Source organism: Neolamprologus multifasciatus, chromosome 22 (assembly GCF_963576455.1).
Source record: "Neolamprologus multifasciatus chromosome 22, fNeoMul1.2, whole genome shotgun sequence".
NCBI lineage: Eukaryota > Metazoa > Chordata > Actinopteri > Cichliformes > Cichlidae > Neolamprologus > Neolamprologus multifasciatus.
Window position 1 is genome coordinate 19,254,214 of NC_140459.1, and position 22,922 is coordinate 19,277,135.

Consider the following 22,922-nt stretch of genomic DNA (forward strand, 5'->3'; position numbering starts at 1 on the left):
TTTGCCTCATGTCTCCTGACATCAATCCACTGAACAGACTTTATTGCATGCTTTGGAGTCTTTGATCTCCATGCAATTCTCGTTGCATCAAAATTACAAACCTGTAGGCCTGTTGTTAAATTCAATTAACTCTTTAAAGAAGATTAAAATTTGCAGTTGCTGCTGTGGTAAAACACCAGCTCATGTTATTTTTTTCTCTTGCATTATGTCTGCTATGTCTTCATGATATGCAAACAGTGACACTCTTTACATTTGGATAGAAGGTTCATTCATTCAGCTGATGTTATCAACTCATAAACGTACTACAAACGTGGCAGGAGTTTCTAAGTGGGTGTATCGTTTTGTAAAATGACTGTTTTTAGAAAGCAGCGACACATGAGTCAAACATTTTGGGCTCTTATAAAGTCATCGTAAAATGACGAAGTGCTTCAGATCATTGTTTTCAAGTGCAGGTCGAGTGTTTATCTCGAAAGGTATCGGAGTTTTTGCACAAATTAAAGTTTAGACAAACTCACGTCAGGATATAAAGTTTATAGTCATCACTCCAAAGTTACATACAAAGACAGTCACATACAAAGGCTGTCACATGCAAAGTTTAAAGTTATTAAAAACCTGTGGGGTTTCAGTTGTAGACAGAGCCAAATGAATAGCTAACAGGCTAGCATGAAGTACATCGTCAATTTCACTGGAGACGTTGCTAACAACACCGGAAGTACCAACTACAACCCCACCCCACCCCCCGCGTTTTTGAATGAGGAAGTTAATATGACGAAATGTCAAGAAGTAAAAATCTATTGTAGACAACATACATAAGTACAAACCATGGGGTACCGTATAGCTTAAACGAGCAATTACGTGTGTTATTCATTGAATAATTTAGGTTATTGAAAAAATACACATTGACGTTTATGTAACGTACATTAATGGATAATGATACCACATATAAACACATACTTCTGTACATATAAAGATGTTTTTTTTAATGTTTTATTCCTATGTATACTTATTGTTAAACTCCTGTCATTGTTGGACTTTTATTTTGAAAGGTTTCGGCGGAACCGCTGTAGTTTTTCAGTTTGTCTTGACAGAGGTCAGAAACCCAGTGTGGAGGAAAGGATGTGGGTATGCTGACATCTGCAAGCCAGAGGTTTGAGTGTGAGAAGACCGCAGCCAGGCTGACAGACAACGGCCTCAACTCTCTCGAAGTAACTCCGAGACATGTAACTTGTTGCGAAGGTAAACTCAACACAAGCTAACCTCGTCTTTCTTCACAGAAATCCTCTCCCAGCTACAATGTGTCGTCAAGTTCAAAGTACAGTTTGTCTGTTGACGATGTCGATAAAATCTATTTGCTCTCCTCACTCGTTTAGCAGTAATTAAACTTAAAAAACTTTGGCACTACAACTAATGTGGACTTTCTTTGAAAGTAGGAAGAGGTTGTCATTTAGCCTCTAGTAGCTGCTAATTCAAGTGGAGGCTTTGTAGAAAGTTGAGGTTATTCTTCCCACACAAACATTCACACACACACGCGCGCGCGCTGCTGCTGTGCTATGCGTGTGTTTAATGCGACCTTCATCCAGGGGGGTCAGCGGAGGCTTTTGCTCTCTCTGCTGACTGTACGACTAGTTAGGAGCCAAACACTGATTTAGTTTGACAGATCCGGAGACCTGTTGCTGAACTTGCGTGTTACGACTGCAGCTTTCGAGACAGGCGCTCTCTCCACTGCTATTTCTCTTTTCCTCAAAGCTCCCCTTTCCTCATAAATACAAATTAAGATAAAAGTTTGATCACTCGAGATTTACCTTTGCTTTAATTTGGAGCATCTATCAGCTTTAATAAAGCGAGGAGGGGGAGCGTTGTTTTAAAGTGTGTTTCAAGTGTGTTTGGGTTTGTTTGTGTGTCAGAGACAACAGTTAAATTAAGCCTGCCATCATCACTCATCCCACCCAGGCTCCTTTTTGTCAGTACCATATACACAGAGTGCAGCTGAGAGCTGTTTGTGTTGCTCAGATGAGTCAGTGATCCCTGTCTTCTTAAAATGAAATAGAGCCAGTCGGTTGGTGGGGAAGAGTTGCTTTGCTTTGTCAAACATTGTTTGTGTAACCTGTTCAGCTAGTGCCTCTTGGATATTACACCATTTACAGCTATTTGTCGTTTCTGGACTGGTTGACAAGGAAATGAAGCGTGCAATGTATGCAGTACATAGTGTTCATTCCAGGCTGACCGTGGAGAGAAGTTGGGGCTTCATGACATCAGAATTTTAAGTGACTCTAACATAGAGTCTTATTTTATCAGCTATTGACCCATCCTTTCACTGCTCTCTGGGTGGGACATGCAGCAGAAAATGCACCCCAGGAAACCAATGCTATCCCTCGTCTCCCTTCTTTTTGTGTGTTTTTGTTTCATGACCAAAAAGCAGGTCAGGATTAACGTTGCATCTTAGCCCTCTGCCCCGCATGATCCAAGCAGCTGCCCTGGGTAAGGCTATCAGATTCAGAGAGAGTGGAAGGTGTGATGGACTGCTAATAAAAGGGGGTTTTGTTTGCAGGCGTCTCCATTTTGAAACCCCAGGAGTCCAGAGTTCTCTGGCCACAGCCCAGACTGGAGTGAAAAGGCTGCGCTGCTGCCTTGAAGGACTCCCATTGGCAATTGAGTTTCTTTTTTACTCTGCACTGCGGATGCGTGCACTCTTTGATTTTTCTATTTGCTTTTAAAGCGTTTCCTCAAAGGCCTTTTTAAGCCAAACTTTTCTCATAATTTGCATTTTTCTTTTGGTAAAAGTTGGAAATAACCATCATTAGCCTGTTCTGTGAGGAGGGATAAGCCCTGCTGTGGTGTGTGGGACTGTGTATGTATGTGTGTGAATCATTATTGCCACTAAGCCTGTCTGACATTAGCTGGCACTACGGCAAATGGCACCCTGCTTTAATATTAATGCAACACAATTATGTGATTACATCCAGATCAGTGTCAACATAGCTAAGTGGTCTGTTTTTACCACAGGCTTCTCGTAGCTTTTGGCAGGCTAAGCCAATGCAAATGTCGAAACTGCTGTCTTTATGTACTGATTAACCCGGGCAAATCCTGTTTTTCAAAAAAGCCAAAAAATACCGTTTTTTTCCTATTCCTATTCCAATTTCTTTCTTTCTTTTTTTTTTTTTAAAAAAAAAAAAATGTTTTTTAAGGTTTCTTCCAATCAGCCTTGAATTTGGCTGAGTGGAAGAGAACACAAGTCTTAAAATGAGAAATCCTTCAAAAGACCAGATTTTTAAAAAATCAAGTCTTTTAAAAGGTTTCCAAGTTAACAATGAATTAAACCCAAATCTAAACAAAAGGCATGCTTAAACCTGGCTGTTTGACCACTGTCTTTAAGTATGTGTTTTCTGCTTCGCTGCAAATATGTGTCATATATGTTTAGGGTATTCAAAAATGAAAAGGAAGGAAAATTATAAAAGGTGAATGTTTAAAAGACTTGATATAACTTTTGGATTTAGGGGAAAAAAATCTGACTGTATATGAGGCACAGATGTGAGAAACATTTCCGGTAAGACTCAGTGCGATTCACTGGGAATAAAACAGCTCAGTTTTAATTAATTTTATCAGACTGACATATCTCTCGTTGGAGTGCATCAGACTTAATTTATTCAGCACATTGCCGTGTGAGCCATAATTTAGCCTCTTCCATCTTTGCAATTTGTATTTAATGAGCATCTTAATGTGGCCCTGAGCATGCAAGCATATTTATGATGTCGGCATTGATTACCGCTGGTCTGGTCAATGGGAGCGATGTCCTCAGGGCACTTGTGCATTTAGAGGCAGATACGATCTTTCGTGGATGTAAGTGTTTAGATTAAGAACTTGGGTTCTTACTTGATTAAGCCTTATCTAATGGGAGAGCTTTGTTGAGATGAGTTCTGATAGTCTGCTCCTGTCAGCGGTGTTTCTCAGCCGCCTCCTTTTGTGGTTTGCTTTAAAATGTGACATAAAATGTGTGTGATTATAAACTTTTGTCTATTTCTTTCTTTCCTCCAGAGGCTTGTGTCCTGTAAGGGCACCCTGAAGCTCAGCCTGTCACTGTCCTTCCTTGGTGGTTCCTGTCATGAGGGGGCGTGTTTCTCGAAAGCTGGCCTTGCTGGCCAAGGCTGGTTTCCTCCTGTGGGTGCTGTGGCTTGGCTATCTGCTGTTGGAGCGCTCCTCTTTCCCTTTCTCTTCCTCTGTGGAGGATGAGGTTAAAGACCAAAATCTTAAGGCACGACAGCTGGTCTCAGAGGAGAGTGGGAATGATGAGCAGCTGGCTAGGCCTCTGTACATTAAACCACCACCAGACAACAATGCGCCAGGGGAGTGGGGCCGGACCACACACCTCAACCTGAGCCCTGAAGAAAAGAAGCAGGAGGAGGACAGCGTGGAGCACTACGCCATCAATATTTATGTCAGCGACAAGATCTCCCTCCATCGGCACATCCAGGACCACAGGATGAAAGAGTGAGTACAGAAAAAACAAGAATAATACAGAATTAGAACAATACAGAATACATGCCCCGAAATGTATTCTGTAACGTATTCCGTTACGTTACTCAATGAGAGTAACGTATTCTGAATACTTTGGATTACTTAATATATTATCATGCTGTTTACAACTACGTCAATGTACTATTGCTGTGATTTATTACTGTTACTGAAGGTCCGCGGCTCCGAACCGTAGTAAAGGGACCTCTGGCTAATACGGTGGGTTCCGTGTCGGGCTCGTAGCCAAAAAATAGCTTTACTTTGTTGTCTGGGTCAACTTTGCTTGCGAGATACAAAGAGAGGCGTTGAACGGCTGCTCCAAAGGAACTTATTGTTTTTGGAGGAAAACACGAACACGGTGTACAGTCGAGTCTTAATAGCTTACTTACAACTGGGCTCCTCAGGCACGCTTCTTGGCTGCAGTGGTTATTATTATATTTACATGCTTCCAGCTCCCGTTTTTGCTCGATGACAGCTCGTACTTTTCCTTTTTCTCCCACCTCGCGCTCACAGACACATAACGGGTATGGCAGTCCATTCTCCCTGCAGCACGGACTACACTGCCTATGATGCTACATTCTTTAGAGCTACACCGGTAGCATTCTGCCTATTAGCTTAGCACAACAACAACAAAAAGGCGCTCTCTCACACAGGAAACATGCAGAGAGAGAGTGTCACCCTGTAACCATGGCAACCGTAACGCTGCCGCCTGGAACAACAGAATGTAGCTGTCAAACAAAACCCAAACAGTCCTGACCTGCGACAATATGAAACAGGGAAGTACCGCCGTGTAATCCATTTATTTCAACAAAGTAACTGTATTCTAAATACCACCTTTTTAAACGGTAACTGTAACGGAATACAGTTACTCATATTTTGTATTTTAAATACGTAACGGCGGTACATGTATTCCGTTACTGCCCAACACTGTTACTGAGTGATGGCATCTGACAACCAGTTGAGAGAAAAGTCACTTAAATTGTTTTTTTTTTTTTTTTAATGCTTTCTATTTTCCTTGCCAATACACGAGGCCTTGAATATTGCCTGGAACATCTTCAGTGCTACAACGGTTACAAATTACTCAGTAGAGATTAAGTTGAACTCTTTACTGGAATCACATTTTCACTGACAGTTAGAGACAAGCATGAAGGCTCGTGTGATCCAGTGCAGGGCTTGGTGAAGTTGTTGTAAGAGGCTTTTTGCCTGATTTGATTCATTTCATCCTCGGTTGTTGTCAGCAGCTGAAATACACCGTGTGATGTCTTTTATTAGCAGTTTCTCCTTCGGCCCTTTGGCCTTTTGTCTCTTCGCTTACTGCCTCTCATGCTAATGAAACCCAGATGTTGCATCAGCATCAACTTGGCGAGAACCGTCATTCGATTGTGTAAAGGCCGTGTGTTTGTTTTAAATGCCTTGGAGTATATTTGTAAAGCATTATAGATCATTTTAGCATCAAATTTGCAATCACAGCTAAATACAATTGTTCTCTTTATGCCCCAAGCTAAATGTTATTTAAAGTGGAGCTGGAAAAATGAGTCTCATGGGTCACCTAGGTGTAACCGGAGTAACCCTTGTCACCACTGGGACACACACACACACACACACACACAAAGATGCTCTCGTCGGGTGGAGGAAAATGTCTCAGTGGCTGAAAGTAACACCCTGTTCCTTTTCAGAAATAATGTTAAACCATGACATATCCCTTTCACACCTCACTATAATAGCATTCCTTGCAGTAGTTTGTATAGAGATGAACTCCTTGTAACGATTGGTGACGTGGGCCTAGCAGTGGCAAAGGGACATTTTGACGAGTACAGATGTGACACGGATGCAGCAGTGCTCTGGGTGTTTTCTGTATGAACATATTATATATTTATGCACTTGTTTTGTTGTTATGTCAGCTGATATACTTCCGCTGCTTGTCAGATAACATGCCGTAGGACTAAATTATGGCCACGACTGGCTGTTATTACACTCGGTAAGATCTAAGAACAGTAACATTCTCATTCTTCTTGTCAGACTGCTCCAGATGTGCTAGTCTTTTTGTTTGGCTTTAGGGCTTGTGAATCTGTAAGCAAATGGGTCATGTCCTCCCAGGTTTATTCATTTTGAAGTGGTGTATATGTTTGTTGTAGTTCTGCACCTAGTCCATTACTATTTTCCCGTTTCCTCCAGCAGGTGTCTTTTTTTTTTCTTTTTTTTTAGCGGATTAGCTTTAGGCTCTGTTGTGATGAAACTGCAGCACTATAAACACAGTGCTTCTGAGGGGAGGGTGAAGTAGCTCATTTGATTTGTTGTGTCCAACTCACTTCCAGCAATGTCATATTTGTAAATTGGAACTCTGACTACAAAATTGCTAAAAATCTGTGCCAATTTTGTGCTTTCACAGTCTTATGCTTACAGAAACATTTTACCCTTTTTTTTTCGTGTTTCTCCTGCCTTTCTGTGTCATATTTTGCTCTCTCTTTCTCCATTTTCCAGCTTTTGATTTCTCAGTATTTCTCCTCGCTCTCTGTTTGGTCCCAATTTTTTTTTCCACCCCCCCCCCCCCAAATCTCTCCCAGAGTGCTGCTGTGGTATGTTGCTCATTGGTGTAATACGCTCCCTACCCCCATCTATATTTCTGCTTCTCTTTATTGTTTTAATGAGTGCCATCTGGATTAGGACCAGAAGCCTCCTCCTGCCACACTTGTCGCTGAGCCTGCTCTGGCCATATGAAAAATAATTTCATGCTTGTATGAGTTCATTTACAGTGCTGTTGTGTCTCCATGAATATACAGTACACTAAAGCTTGTGTCAACTCTGTCTCTCTCCACCCACACAAACACACTTGCATGCCTCAGATGCCGAAGTAAGAAGTTTGACTACCGACATTTACCTACCACCTCTGTGATCATAGCCTTCTACAACGAGGCCTGGTCCACCCTGCTGAGGACCATTCACAGCGTGCTGGAAACCACGCCTGCCGTCCTCTTGAAAGAGATCATCCTTGTCGATGACTTCAGTGACCGAGGTTTGTAAGCGTGTGTAATTTTGTCTCTGTACAAGTAAAATGGGCAAAAAGTTGTCCTACGAGCTGTGCAACAAAGCTGACTGACAGCCTCGGCCTAGTTTAGTAAACCATTTGAACCAAACCTCATTTGCGTGCCGCTTTGATTTTGGCACAGTGACAAAGTACAAAAGACGATTCAAGAAGGAGCCTGCTATATATAGAAATAAAGATGCTGTCTATAGTGGGATGAATAGTGAATGCCTTTGAATAGAGCAATTAGAAAAAAAAAACAGTCCTCTGAAACAAGTCCTGACACATTTCCTGTCCTGACAATATTCCCAGAGCAGATAAATCTGCTCAGGAAGGATAAGAAATGTAAAACTTGGCCAGGTAATTAAATTAAAAAAAAAGTTGTGTTTAAAATTGTGATTGTGTGATTTTGTTTCCAGTAAATTTTGTTATTTTGTCATTTAAGAACAAAGCAATATAAATCTTTAGCCAGCATCTTTGTAAGCAGGAACGTTTGGACCTCAGGAACAGCACAACAGTAGCAAAACAGTCTACACTCTGCGTCTGCCCCCTGGCTTTTGGGGTGCTTTCAGTCACATCTTGCAGTTTTCATCAGTAAATGGATTGTCTGCTGACTTGTGCTGACTTTAAGAATGATACTACTACACCTCAGAAACTGGATATAGGAGGTGCTTGATGTCTGTCTGTCTTAATGGAATTAGTATTTGGTCACAGCAAGTCTAGTCTGTGCGGATCAGAGACATTACACCATAAAGATGACCTCACTGAGCACTGAGTTGCAGTGACATCATTTCCTTTCCTCCAGCCACTCTGACCAATTGGAATGTTAGACATGCCACTCCTAAACCAGACAGCCGGCTGCTGGAGGAGTGACAGCTTTCTCCTTTAAAGCTGCCTAAACCGGATCTAGCGTATCAAGTTTTAGTGTTGACGTGTGTCAACCAGCATTGCCTCAATAAACATGATAAATATGCAATAAAACAGGGTGCTGGTATTTCCCAAATCATCAGGGACTAGTATGCAGTTCTGTAGTAATGACGCATGGTGAGCAGCCAATAAAACACAAATGAAGGAGTAATAAGTTGGTGACAAGATGATTGTTTTGTGTCAAGAGCTGATGAACATTTCACTTCATAATCCATAAATATAGAAGTAGCTGTGTGTCTGTCCACTTGTTTTAATACTAAATCATTTGATATTATGATTTCTTTGTGTTTGCATTACAAAAATAGGCTACCTGAAATCCAAGCTAGCCGACTACATCAGTGATCTGCAACGTGTGCGTCTTATCCGCACCAACAAAAGGGAGGGGCTGGTTCGTGCACGTCTCATTGGCGCCACCTATGCCACCGGTGACGTGCTGACATTTCTTGACTGCCACTGTGAGTGTGTTCCTGGCTGGATTGAGCCTCTGTTGGAAAGGTGCCTAAATACATTTTTAACAACCTTAACCGAAACAGGAAGAAATTGTTTTTAAGCTTTAAGACTCACATTGAATCAACTTTTCTTCCCCCCTTCTTTTCATTTTTTCCTGCCACCCTCCTTTCTGCCTGTTATGGTCTCTTAGGATTTCTGAGAATGCGAGTACCATCGTGTGCCCTGTGATCGACACCATCGACTGGAACACGTTTGCGTTTTACATGCAAACAGATGAGCCAATGATCGGAGGATTTGACTGGAGACTCACCTTTCAGTGGCACTCTGTCCCTGAAATGGAACGCAAGAGGCGCAAGTCTCACATTGACCCCATCAGGTAACAGTATGGTACTTTCCAAGGCCTACTTTCAGATCACTTTATCAGCTTGACACATGTCAGTGAAGAGATCTGCTCTCATGAAGCGTAATCTACCTTTAATTACTAATTTGTCACTTTGCATACTTTATTACTTTTTACTTGCTTATTAAATTATACTTTTATTAAACCCTCAAATTTTTAGGGTTTGCCCAGCACATAAAAATATTGCTTCCCCAAAAGATGTTTTGTCTTTCCCCGAAAGAAAAAGCATTGTGGCTGTTTTTTTTAAAGGAGGATTTCATTTACTCAAGATTAACATGCAACACTGAATGGCCAGAGTAATATGAAACTAGATAGACCACTGTTAAGTGAGGTAACAGAGACTGTTTTAACTTTATTGAGACCAGTAGTGTTTGTATTCATAGTCATTCCCCAAATGCCCATTTTGAGTCAGGAGAAATCCTCACTGTGTGATTGATCTTTAAAACACTGGGAAATCCATTATGCTTCCTGCTACCTTATCATTTTCTCATAGCCTCAGTTAATCAACTTGTCTATATTCTCGTCCTCCCATCTCTTTGCTGCATTTGACACCACTGACACAACATTTTAATACAGGTAAAAGAAAACACTGATATTAAATTAGCCTCACCAGGACAGTTTAGTTTGTATTCATCAGTTTCCAGTTTGTCTTACGTGTGCAATTTCCTAAACAGTTAATGTAGTTAGTTTTGCTTAAACAGTTGAATAAAAGTTGAAAGTCTGCAATTACAAAAATTACAAAAGTCCTGTCATTATCCAGAAACTTATGGACTTAATTATAGTTTTTTTTAACTTCTAAGCTGGACTATTTACACTTGTTAATATCAAGATGTCGCAGCAGTTCTCTTATAAGCTTTCAGATAATCAGAATAAAGCATAAGAAATGATATATCTCCCAAATTATCTTATCGTCATTGGCATACTCCTCACACATAAAGCCTTTAATGAACCAAAACCCCACCATATCTTAAGGACAGTGGTACCGTATTATTCCAGTAGAGCACTCTGCTGCCAGAGGGCAGGTTCACTTGTGGTTCTTAGAGCCTTCGACTATAAACCTCTTTCCTGGGGAACCAGCTCCCTATTTAATTCAGAGACTGGTACTAGCTCCACTTTTAAGGTGTTTTGAACCTAGGAAACCCTAAACCATCCATATGTCAGTCTCTGCAAGTATGCATGGATTTGGTTGGAACTGATTGGATTCATTGAGTGAAAGGTTACATACCGATGTTCACTTGTATGACACTGTTACAGTTCAGTAACTTTGTATCTTCTGTTCCATAATTTGTGTTATTTTTCTCCCTGTCATCTTTTTTTGTGTCCCTTTCTGTAATTTTTGTTTCAGAGCCTTTTTTTCATAGCTTTCCTCTAACCCCAACTGCTCAAGGCAAATTGCTGCCCTCCTTAAGCCTGTTTCAACCAGACATTTCTTCCTGTTGAAGGAAGTTTTTTTTTTTTCTTCTCCCCACTATCGCCAACTGCTTGCGCAGAGGGATTCGCTGAGTTTTTCTGTGTAACGGGATTGAACATGGCCATGATAAAAATGATTTTGTTTTCCTTGTATTCTCACAGGTCTCCTACTATGGCCGGGGGATTATTTGCTGTTAGCAAGGCCTACTTTGGGTATCTGGGCACGTATGACATGGGCATGGATGTGTGGGGAGGAGAAAACCTGGAGCTCTCTTTCAGGGTGAGTTAATTTTCCATCACTCAGAATCACAGTGAAGTATCTGCTTAGCCCCCACAGGGCCACTTAATCGATATTAGACCTGAGTGGTTCTTTTAAAACATTTTGCGAAAGACTCACTAATCTGAGTTGCTTTGTTACCAGATCCAGACAAACCATATCTTTACTCAGCTTTTTTTTTTTTTTTTACTGCGATAGAGAGCAGAGAGAAAGATCATTAAATTTAGTTAGAAAATGTTTATCCTGTGCACGCTGGTGCGTAGTTGGCGTGAGTCAGTGTCAGATCACAGTCAGTCAGGGTATGTGAAACTGCAGCCTTATATTGGCTGGTACCTTGTTGTGATGTTGGTGTCACTTTTCACTTGCTGGCGTCAATCAAGCTGGCACAGATTTTAAGCAGGAGCATGCAAGATTAGGAATGTAAATTGTGTGTGTATGATTTATAGTGTGTATTTGTCTGCATTGTGAAGAAGAATGGGCTGTTCAGCTGAGTGATATGTTATGCATGTGGAAACAAAAATGCCTCTCACCGGGACTTTTGCCCATACATAATTTATGTTTAGTGAATTGGTTTCTAGGTCTCTTGCTGAAAAATAGTGGTGCGGTGTAAAATGCTTTCTGAATTAAGATGGAAAGGACTGTCTTGCATTAGCTGTTTGCCTATGGACATATGATAATGGCTTTGCCTTGTGTAGGAGGAGGTAGAGTGGGTCATTTACTAATCACAAGGTCAGTATTTTGATCTCTGGCTCCTCCAACCTGCATGTCAAATTATCTTTAGGTAAGAAACTGAACCCCAATGCGGAGTGCGAGTGTGGGAATTAAAAAAGCACTTAGGTGAATGTGTGGGTAAATGGTTAATAAGACTTGTGTAGAAAAGCACTAAATCAATACCAGACCATTTCTTTAAGGATGTTAATCTTTTGTTTGATCAATGGTGAACGATCCAGCCATTAATGTAAGGTAAAAAGATATTGTCTATGTAGGTTCTATTATAAATGCAGCCGTATGACTCACAAAAGTATGTGTTGAACCTTTGTGGTAAGATTGATAAAGCACAGTTTCTTCATTCAGATAATACCTGTAGTAGATCATGTTTTGTAATCTTTGTTTAAAAGGAACATCAAGACAAGGTGGACCGATACACATAAAGTTAAACAGAATCATGTGGCGACCAACAGCTTACAGATACAGCACATGCCCAGTGCACCAACCTTACACCAACTTACAACAGCAGCTGTGCGGCTTACCACCACCTCTGTTTTTTCCCCATGACCTGTCTCTCTCAAGCTGTTCCTATAATATAAGGACTTAAAAATAATGTTAAGAAGCTGAATCACCATGTTGTAATATTTGATGGAAAACTGTGCACAGTGTTATTGTCCAAACACACCACAATAGACTTGTTTCACAGCAGCCATTTGACAAAATGTAGTAGTCAAACACAGGTGTTAGTACTGCAGTCATGACGGTTCTGATCTGTTTCAGTGCTGAGCCCTCATTAAGGCGATTAGTAACAGCTGTCTTTGCCCACGATTTCATGTCAGAGTGGCTGCTGGGAAAAAGATCCATTGTGGATGATGCAGTCCAAAGCGGGAAAAAATTACACAGGTGTCAAAGGCACGCATTAAAGATGGTTGAGGTCCATCAGGTCAAATGTACAGGAAATAGGTGGCCCAAGTGTTAGTAATCCCCCAACCCTCCGCTGTCCCATGTGAAGGGTCTCCATGTGGTCTATAATTGTTTACCAGCAGTGAGGTGAAGCTGGTAATGTTTTTACCTTGTGCGTTTTTGCAAAATGTTGTTTTGGAAAAATCTTCAGCAGTAGAAACAATCTTCACAGGCACCTTTGATAAACCTTTATATGTCTGCCTGTGGACAGGTATTTCCGTTTCCCATTACTCAAATTTTACATTCTCGACTCCCTTTCCTTGCATCTTAATCCTTCCCACTAAAGATGTGAGGAGGAAAGGACACGAGGATCAAGGAGCTGAGGCAACAGGTGTTTTAACAATATGAGACATCCTTGCCTTGGAGCCTCATTTTAAATCAATGTCAGTTTAATCCTAGATGTGGCAAAGCTTGGTCGTAAATCGTTTTGTTATAGCCCAACCGCTGCTGCATTTTTATGACTGCAGGTGTAACCGTGCTCATGATGTTTTATGTTGCCGGCTACTTTTGATTAAATTTGTAATATGGCTCATTTTAATCACACATAAGAAGTGAAGGGCAGACTGTTTGATCATCCACTGAAAGAAATGTATGAATAAAAAAAGACTGGTTGTTTAAAAGTGTCCTCTTCCTACTATTGTTTACATATTCTACCTGAGTAGCATGGTTTTTTTATACACTGAAGGTAAAAATACTCTAGCAAAGCAAACACTTGTGCATTCTTGATTATGGCTCCTGCAGCAACCCTCCTCTCTTGTCTGTCTTCCTTCCTTCCCTGTAGGAATTGAGGCGTCCTTCGACAAGGCGTACTGAGATTAATTTCCAGGTCGCAGGCAGGACGATGAAGGGCAGAGAAGACATAAATTAGGGAAAAGACAAAAGTAACACAAGCATGCAAAATGCAGTCGCCTGACATGTGTGTAAGGCTGAGTTTGAAGATAGGTGTGATAACCCATGAATACTGAGAACATGCGTTACTGGTGGGGCACACATCTCACACCCATCTATGGTTTAAGTACTAGATAAAGATACTTGCATGAGAGAGAGAAATACGTTACAAAATAAAAACAATTAGAGGCATCGGGTGAGAGGGACACTCTTTACTTTTAGCCCAGTTTACACATCGCTTGTGCTTGGGCTGCTCAGCAGCCATCTTTGTACTTGACCTTAATTTTCCTGACAAACACAATCCTGGAAACGTGATTGTGTTTGTTTTTTACTCGTGTTGTGAGCATGTTAACATATTGTAGAAACTTCACTTGAAATCAGGTAACATTAACATTTGAGATCTGTGGACTCCACTAAAGAGTTTGTGTTTTAATATTTGTATTTTTTTTTTTATTTCTTGATTGTTGTTATGACACAGTTGTTATCTAGAAAGGTGCTATATAAGTACATTTTACTTTACTTACTTACATATCTGCCACCCTTAGGTGTGGCAGTGTGGGGGCAGCCTGGAGATTCATCCCTGCTCGCACGTGGGACATGTGTTCCCTAAAAAAGCCCCTTACGCACGGCCCAATTTCCTCCAGAATACTGTCCGAGCTGCAGAGGTCTGGATGGACTCTTACAAAAAGCATTTCTACAACAGGAACCCTCCAGCCAGAAAGGTAAGACACTTTGCGTGTTTCATGCACTGATATGTTGTAACACTATCCAGCACCATGTTTAGACAGTAAATTGAACAGTTTATTTTTGGTGTCAGATTTAGATGATTCATCTAACTGCCCCCTGTAGGTGTGGATATAAGATCAGTATCTGACTGAGTGGGTTAGGTGTATTGAGGTACTGAGGGTGTTCACGTGTGTGTATGGTGTGAGTGCTGTGCCTCTCAGGTTCTGAGTATTGGGCACCATCAAAGATTCATGTATCTCAGTTTCAACTATCTGAAAAAAAAAGTGCATTATTAATGTCAGGGATCTTTGATCAAACAGTAAATTACCTGGTCAGGGGAGATTGAACACAGCACAGACCAAGATCATCAGCTCCAAGTCTATTACGTTGCTGTCATAATTTGTCATGCAGCTATAGAGCGATAGACGTGTGACTAGTTTGATTAATGAGCTATATAATTTTCATTGAATACATTTAATCATGTTGATATTCCAACTTTTCTTTACACTTTTCTAAAGAAAGAACAGCTGTTATAAATGTATTTTCTATAAGGAATTATTGTTTTATGTTGTTTTTTTGTTCATTTATTTTAAATATTTTTTCTTGTTAATTTTGAGATTGGGAGCACAATGCAGTAAGGATCACAAAGAAAAAGTACTCGATAGATCAGAAATCTTATGATTGAATTAGTTTTGTGTGTGTGTGTGTGTGTGTGTGTGCGTGTGTGTGTGTGTGTGTGTGTGTGTGTGTGTGTGTGTGTGTGTGTGTGTTAGGCGGTCTTGTTATAATCCATCCTCAATCATGCCAAAGGAATAACTCTAGACTCCTAGGGTAGACTTCACGCCTTAGCAAACACAGCTATTTAAAACATGCATTGTTGGCAATAACCTAGTTGGCTTCCTGAGATTCTTATTTGAACTTGATTTTTGGAGTTACAGGAGCCGGATTCACCTCTCATATCCAGGATGTAAATATTTGCTTTAAAAGTCTAACTGTGTCCTTTATGAAAACACCCATTCTTCATTGCAAACTTCATTGCATGGTTTCCAGTAGCTCCTGTAGGTGTAATGTGTTAGTGACCCAGTAGTTTTGTCCATACAGTGTATATTTAAAGAAAAGTGTGCATGCTCTAATGATTAAAATGTAGCTGCAATGTATAAATAAAGCGATACTGTCCATAAATGTACATTCTTAATAAACTCTCCTAAATCTAACCAGCTTTTTCACCCACAGCAGTGACTCATGCATTGTGTGGTTGCTTCACAGGAGAAATATGGGAATATTTCAGAACGGCTACTTTTGAGGGAGAAGCTGAAATGCAACAGCTTTGAGTGGTATCTGAAGAATATCTACCCTGAACTACATGTACCTGAGGACAGGGAGGGCTGGCACGGGGCTGTAAGTGTCTCCTTTTCAGATGCTGTGTCTGAATTCTGTTATTGATCCCATTAGTGCAAGATTAATTATTTAGTTTTTGGACTGATGGCAGATCTTGTTGTGATTTATAAAAGACAGCAATACGGCTGTGTCTTCATTCATCATTCAAGTGTGAAACAAAAGTATTCGGGTGAGACATGATATGAGAAAACTCCATTGAAAGTGGGAAGGCTTTGAAATCCATTTGACTGGGCTCAAGACCTTTCTAATTCAGACATCTGGTGAAGTCTCCTGTTATAAAATGCTTTACAGAAAAATTGCTCTTGGCTCAGTGTTGGATTTTAAAACAATTACATTTTAGCCACAGCAATGTCTCTGTTTTTTTCTGAAGCGAAAAAGAAAATTCCCTCAAAGATTTCTTCTTTAGTTATAATGTCCAAAAATCCACCACCTGTCCACGTCGACACACATTTCCCAGTGACAGCTGTGAAGTCAAATGCTACAGCGAGGGCATCGTCCGAAATCTCAAATGTTCTGCTGTCAGAACTGTCTGAAATTTGCATGCACACCCACACTACAGGTACACGGTGACAAAACCTAAAAGAACGGCATTACTCAGACAAAGAAACATTTACATTTTCTTATGAAACTGGGTGAAAGTACGTTTTATTTCATATTGATTAATATATGTGTACTGATGTGGAAAATAAGCAAAATGGCAAAGGTTTAATTTGTTTTCGCTTCCTGGTGATATACCGTCATTTAATGATTTAATCAGATGACTGAATCCACCATCTTCAGGGGTGTTGCATCCTACGTGGCCTTAAAGTCTAACCTGCCAGCAAAGAATAAATCCAAGAAAAAAAGAGTCCTCACAGGAATCGATAAACAGTGCCGCATTTCACTTGTTATTAATATTTGCTGCTCTCTTCCTGCCAGGTGCGTAGCTCAGGAATACATTCAGAGTGCCTTGACTACAACGCTCCAGAGCACATTCCCACAGGTTCCCAGATTTCTCTTTTTGGCTGCCACGGCCAAGGAGGCAACCAGGTACGTCAGGCATTTCAGTGTTTATTCTTTCTTGACACAATCCCACAGCTTCTCGTGGCCCCCGTGGGAGATATATCTTGAAATGTCAAGACTTTCTGCTAACCCCTAAAACAAGCTGCCACAGTTGATTCACACCAGAAAATTACTCTCTGCTGGTGTGTCCAACATGACTTGAATGTAATGAATGGAAAACTGAATGTGGTATTGCATCCACACATAGCTGGAAAAAAAGGTGCACATTTTTTTTTCCAATTCCAGTAACGGCTGGTTTAGAAAGCACCAGATTATTTATCTGCGAGAATGTATATTTAATGTTGGAGTCAGACAATAGGCAGAACTTCTTTCTGTGGATCTTCAACCTGGCTCTTATCTCTGATTACCCCATTGATGCGCCGCATCAGGTGTCCTCAGTCACAAAAAGCGCCATGTGTGACTGAAAATCAATGTTTGAATGGCTTCTCGGTGAAACAAAAACCTGAAGGCCCTTCACCACCTCGATCCTGCCCCTTTTCCTGGCACACATAAGAACCACGTTCCATTTAAAAGATACATGAGCCTCACGGGCAGAATGAATGGCACAGCCTGGATAAATAAGTTTGAAGCCAGAGACAGTGGACCCCGAGTAAGTCTTTTATTAGAAACGACCATAACGGGGCCCCAGTGCAACTGAAAGATGTATGAGATGTGAAGAAAAGGATGGGGAAGTATAAAGATTGATTACCTGACCCTCCGCTTAACGGGTAGCACAGGGAGCATTGCATCTTTTGTCCCACCGGACCAGGTTGTTGAAATGACACCAGAGGGGAAGAGTTGGGTTTGTGCTCATGTCTGCTTGATTGAAAGGGCCAAGGCCCCGACTTTGCTCATGAGATCCCTCGACACACTCGCCGACGCACCATATAGTGCATTTATAGCCGTGGTGCAACAGCAGAGTAAAACATCCTGTAATCCTAGTGGGTAAGAAAAAAAATACCAAACTGCACTAATTGGCTTTCTACACAAAAGACAGATGTAGCAGAAGAAAGAAGAAGGAAAAGTTTTAACCTCTTAGTCTCTGCTTCTTTTCAGAGAAATGTGTGAATACAAGCTTGTGTCAAAGAAATACATTTTAACTGTAAATGGAGAAAAAATAGCCAAATAACTGTGTCTGTTTCTCGCTCCAGTACTTTGAATACACATCTCAAAAGGAGATCCGTTTCAACTCTGTGAAAGAGCTGTGTGCCGAAGTACTGGAAGGACAGACCTCCATCGGAATGAGGCACTGCCCTCGTGATGAGGAAGTCAGACCTCCCAGTCTCATCTGGGAGTTCAAAGAGGTAAGGGATTCATGAATGTGTGTGCCACAGGTTCACAGTTTCCTGTAAACTGACTCCACGCTTTTAACTTCCAACCTTTCAGGACAGGACCATCTATCATCCACACTCAGACATGTGCGTGACAGCCTACCGCACAACGAAGGGCCGCACGAATGCCCAGATGAGGCGCTGCGTCCCAGGGGACAAAACCCAGCAGTGGAAGTTTGAGTGGTAGTGGGAGGAAGCTAGATAGTAGCAGGGAACCTTAAGTGGCCTTCCGTGACCACAGAGCAAATACTGTAGCGGAGGTATGACCCCGCTGCTCCCATTTCTGTTACTTTTCAAGTCTGCACTGAATGGAAATGGGGGGGAAAAAAAAGAGGTGTTGGAGAAAGTCACTTTAAGCCAATGACTTGCCAGTCCAGTGATTTTCAACCTTTGTGAATATCTACAGAGGTGAGGTCTTTTTTTAAAGAACACCAGCTGAATTTAAGACTTTTGTTGTTGTTGTTGCTTTCATCCAAGTGCCTCTACAGCCAGAGTGGAGTACACAGCACACCTGAAGTGTCATTGCCGTCTCGGGTTTTGCAACAACTTGAAAGCAGCGAGATGTGTAGCACACGAAGCAGTGCCTTCAAAGAGATTAAAGCCAGTTTCTTGATCGAAACATGATCGGAAAATCACCATGCACTATAGAATAATGCCTTAAAGTGCAATTAATATTGATTATTTTTATTATGTCCTCATATTTGTTTTTAAAAAAATTGTGAAAAACAGGCTGCTGGAAAGCGATGGATTAGGAATGTAAGGTCGGCAGCGTTTTGCCCCAAACCCGCTGCTTCCTAACGTGCTCCATCATGTGAGGGGAAGGAGCTGTGGTCATACTAGACTGCCTCTCAATTCTAGCTTTTGTCTATGGAGCTTGTTTCGTGGCAGAATACATTCTGAATGAGATTGGAAGTATTTATTAAAGTGTACTTTGCCTCAGATGGTTTATTGAGTTGACATGGATGTTGTGATCTATTCTCCCCTGTTGTGTTAAATTAAGAATACCCTCTAAACCCATCTGTCACTTTGCTTTTGAGAACCTGTCATCCCTCACAAACCTGTGCGTGCCGAAATGAAATGTGCCATCGTATTTATTTAGAGCTTTTTCAATTCTATAAAACTACAAACAACACTCACTAGAGCCTGTTTTTTTGTTTAGTCACAAGAATCCGTAAAGGGAGCAGCTCTGTGCCAGTTTTCTTAAGAGTCTTGTGTGTAAGCTGTACTTGAAACTACATCAAAAACACTCCTGTTAAGTTTTCTTTTCTTCTTTTTTTCCACTCAAGATCACATTAGTGTTTCTACTGGGATCAAAGGACCAAGAGATTCAGTGAAACTGTTGGCAAAATGACTGGTGAATAGCATTTTTTTGCTATTCATTCCCACTGAATTACATTTGGTCTCAATGGCAATTTGAATTTATGAATATGTGATATTCAAACTAGTTGATAAATTGTGAGATGACTCCTTTTGCGTGTTAGCTTTGTAAATAATGCTTGGTTAAAGGGACCAGTAAAAACTACTGATGAGGCAAAAGGGAAGTTGATTACTTGATATGAAGAAGAGGTTGGACTGTTGGGGATGGGGAAGGATTTTTCTAAATAAAATGACTGATGGGATGATTGAAAGAATAAAAGACTAACCACAAACACACATGCCTTTTGTTTTACTCGCCTGCACAAACAGCGCATTGTCAGGAATGAGGAAGAAGTTTTTTTGTTATATGAAATGCCAGGTGTAGCAAAAGGAGAAAAGTGTGAGCTGCTGCAGCTACACTAGGTGTGAATGTGTACTTTTTGTTGTTGTTGTTGTCATGGTTTAAGCGACAACATGCATTTCACATTTTAACAACCAAAGACTGAAAAGCTGCTACTGCCTGTAATCCACACAGCTCACTTCTGCACTCATGGACTGCAGCATTCATAATAATTTGGCACCACCTACTGGTAGCAAATCAGTACTGACCGCTAATGGCAGGCGACAGAGAAGGATCTTGATTGCCGACCGTGGAATCAAAACCAAAATGATATTAAATGTTCTGGCTAATATCTAGTTTAATTTTCCACCCCCGTCTCTGGGCTCACAAATGTACACAAGCAACAATATGTGGTTTGCTCTCTCTGTTCTCAATTCATGTTTCAGTAAATCTAGAATTATGTGAGAATGTCAATGAATGAGAGAAAAAGTCGATGCCTACACCCAATATTTTCTATTAGTTATTAATAGAAATTGATCCAGGTTGAATTTTATCAAAGGAAAGGCCAGCAAGATGCCATCGGCAAACTTTATTGTTCTATTTTTTTTCTATAAAAATCGTATTCACTCAGCCAGGTTTGCCTCCTGGAGCGACTTTTTGCCCCACAGCATAGAACAACGGCATTATATTTTCACTAAAAAAACTATTGGTACTATATGTATGTTTTATCTAATTGCCGAGTCCTGTTACAAAATGCTGGGTGAGACAGAGGGTGGAGAACAATTTAAAAAGGAGGTAGGAAACACACGACAGCTGAAATGTTCAGCATCACTTAAAAGTCCCTGTTTTTGAAAGAAAAGCACGTTTGTTTTAATATTATATAAAACTGATCAGGAATTACAATTATTCATAGAATCATTAATCACTAATTAGTTAGTGGGGTTAGATTAATTGGTCATTCTAAATTGCCATACTTGTGAAAGTGGGTGTGAAACCTGTGACAGACTGGCGCCCTGTCCAGGGTGCACCCTGCCTCTCGCCCTATGGTAGCTGAGGTAGGCTCCAGTCTCCCCGTGACCCTGAAAAGGATAAGCGGAAGAGAATAAGTATCAATAGTATATTATAATGGATGGATGGAACATTAATCATAAGTTATTTTGAATTGGATATCTACATAGGCATGCAGAGGACATCTTTGTTAAGCATCTGCATTGGTGTATGGACGGTTTTTGATGTTTAGAGGCTGAATGATGACAATGGCCCAACAGATCTTATAATTATAGATGCAATAAATTTGGATATTCAAGAATCTGATGTATCACTAATATATCCTTGGACCTTCTTACTTAAGAAAAAAAAACCTTTCCAAAGTACACTTATTCTAAGTATGTGGTATAAAAAAGCTAACAAAATAACAGAATACTCATTTAAGGTAACACAATATACACAATAAAGCTATAGGATGCAACAAAGATAGGCAACTTTTAGTGGTTCAGTGACAGCTGGGTGCTGTGTTTTCTTTTCTTTTAAAAATCCATTAGTCATTAGAAAACTCAGTCATGGTTCCTATGTAGGAAGCCAGGATCTACACCAGTCCTATTGGAACACACCATGCTAAAAAGATGCCTCCCATGATATCACATGGGGTGGCTGTAGCTCGGGAAGGTTGGTGGTTTGATTCCTCCGGTCTTAAGTATCCTTGAATGAGATACTGAACCCCAACATTTTGTTCTCAGATGTGTTCACTGGAGTATGAATGTGTGGGAATGTTATAAGGCAAAAAAAAAAAAAAAAAAGCTTGGTTGAAGTTGTATAAAACGCTATGAGTGCTCAAGGATAGTAGGAAAGTGCTATCTAAGAATGATGCCATTTACCATCACTGCAAAATTTAAAAAGTAGAAATGTATATAATGTTGCACATAGTGAAGGCCCAAGTGTCCCCGATTTCTCTCCTGCCCCTCCCTAGTAAAACACAAATGATTAAATAGCCTAGGCTTACTGGGTGATCAACAATACAGTCAAGTTGGACCAGTTATGGTGAGGTCAGAGCTAATCCCAGTCACGTTACAGGAACCTCTGTTCAAGTCAGCTCAAAGGTGCAACTAATAAGTGTTTTAATTGCCTTTTTAATATTTGCACCTATTACAGTAGGCTATCTATTGCATGGAAAATGTTATCCATCATCTCGTCCTAAATGAGAACGCCCTCATTCATGCACTCACATAAATGTTGAGTCTCTGACAGACACGACAAGGGCAGTCTACCGTGGTATATTACAACACTCCGGCTGACTTGTTACCTTCCCGTGTCTCTTTGTGGTTTTCACAATATGGGTACTCGATCAAACAGTGCGCCACTCAAATTACCTTCTCGCCTCGAAAGATCGCCTTAATTATTTAGCATTTTAATTTGCTTAAACATACATTTTGTGTCAGATTTCATCTTTCGTGTCAAGAGTTTTCATATCGGTTTCATATGAGTGACAAGGGGCCTCGTATGAATGAGAACGCAGAGATAAACGATTTTGAAGCTGAAGGTCACCGTAGTGCTGAAAAAAATGTCACCGCAACTGAAGGAAAATCTTTTTTAAAATTGCATTTTATTTTAAACAATGGCCTGCAGAAGATATTGGGCTTAAAATGTTTCATAACAAATAATATAAATAACTCACCTGTGTGACGTCACTCCCCTGTGATGACGATATATATAAGTTAACTACTTGGCTCTGGCAGACGTTTTTTGGGGGGTGCGGGGTATCTATTTAAAAAGATCACTTGGATATAGAAATAAAATGACTGCTTCTCATAAACTTCATTTTTTCGGGCTTTCAAATTAAAAGCCTACAAACTATTGCAACGCTTTGTGGCATAATATGCAGCAGTGGTGCCCAACAAACTCGAAAACTGAGAAATTAGCAGAACCAATCTTTGACGATTAAAAAAATTGAAAGCGGAAGTGACTTATTTTACTTACAAGCTAGTGTACCCCTGGCAGTCATTTTACGAATTTTTGAAGTCTTCGAACAAAAAATATAATAATAATAATAATAATAATAATAATAATAATAATAATAATAATAATAATAATAATAATATCTGTGCAGTATTGTACGTGGCGTTATTCCGGGGTAGTTTGAAAGGGAACGGCGTTTTAATTTGATAACCGGAAACATAGTT

The 22,922-nt window shown here is 40.4% G+C and overlaps 1 protein-coding gene across 1 annotated transcript; it reads left to right on the top strand.

The window, feature by feature from the left end:
• Positions 1-1,066: 1,066 nt before the first annotated feature.
• poc1bl (POC1 centriolar protein homolog B (Chlamydomonas), like) lies at positions 1,067-18,527 on the top strand. Its single transcript, XM_085148623.1, has 11 exons — positions 1,067-1,236; positions 4,033-4,485; positions 7,353-7,522; positions 8,764-8,953; positions 9,099-9,284; positions 10,881-10,998; positions 14,100-14,276; positions 15,547-15,678; positions 16,597-16,707; positions 17,871-18,023; positions 18,106-18,527. Exons 2-11 carry the CDS (start codon positions 4,100-4,102, stop codon positions 18,235-18,237), a joined length of 1,755 nt encoding a protein of 584 aa, XP_085004749.1. The 5' UTR covers positions 1,067-1,236; positions 4,033-4,099; the 3' UTR covers positions 18,238-18,527.
• The last annotated feature ends 4,395 nt before the right edge of the window (positions 18,528-22,922 follow it).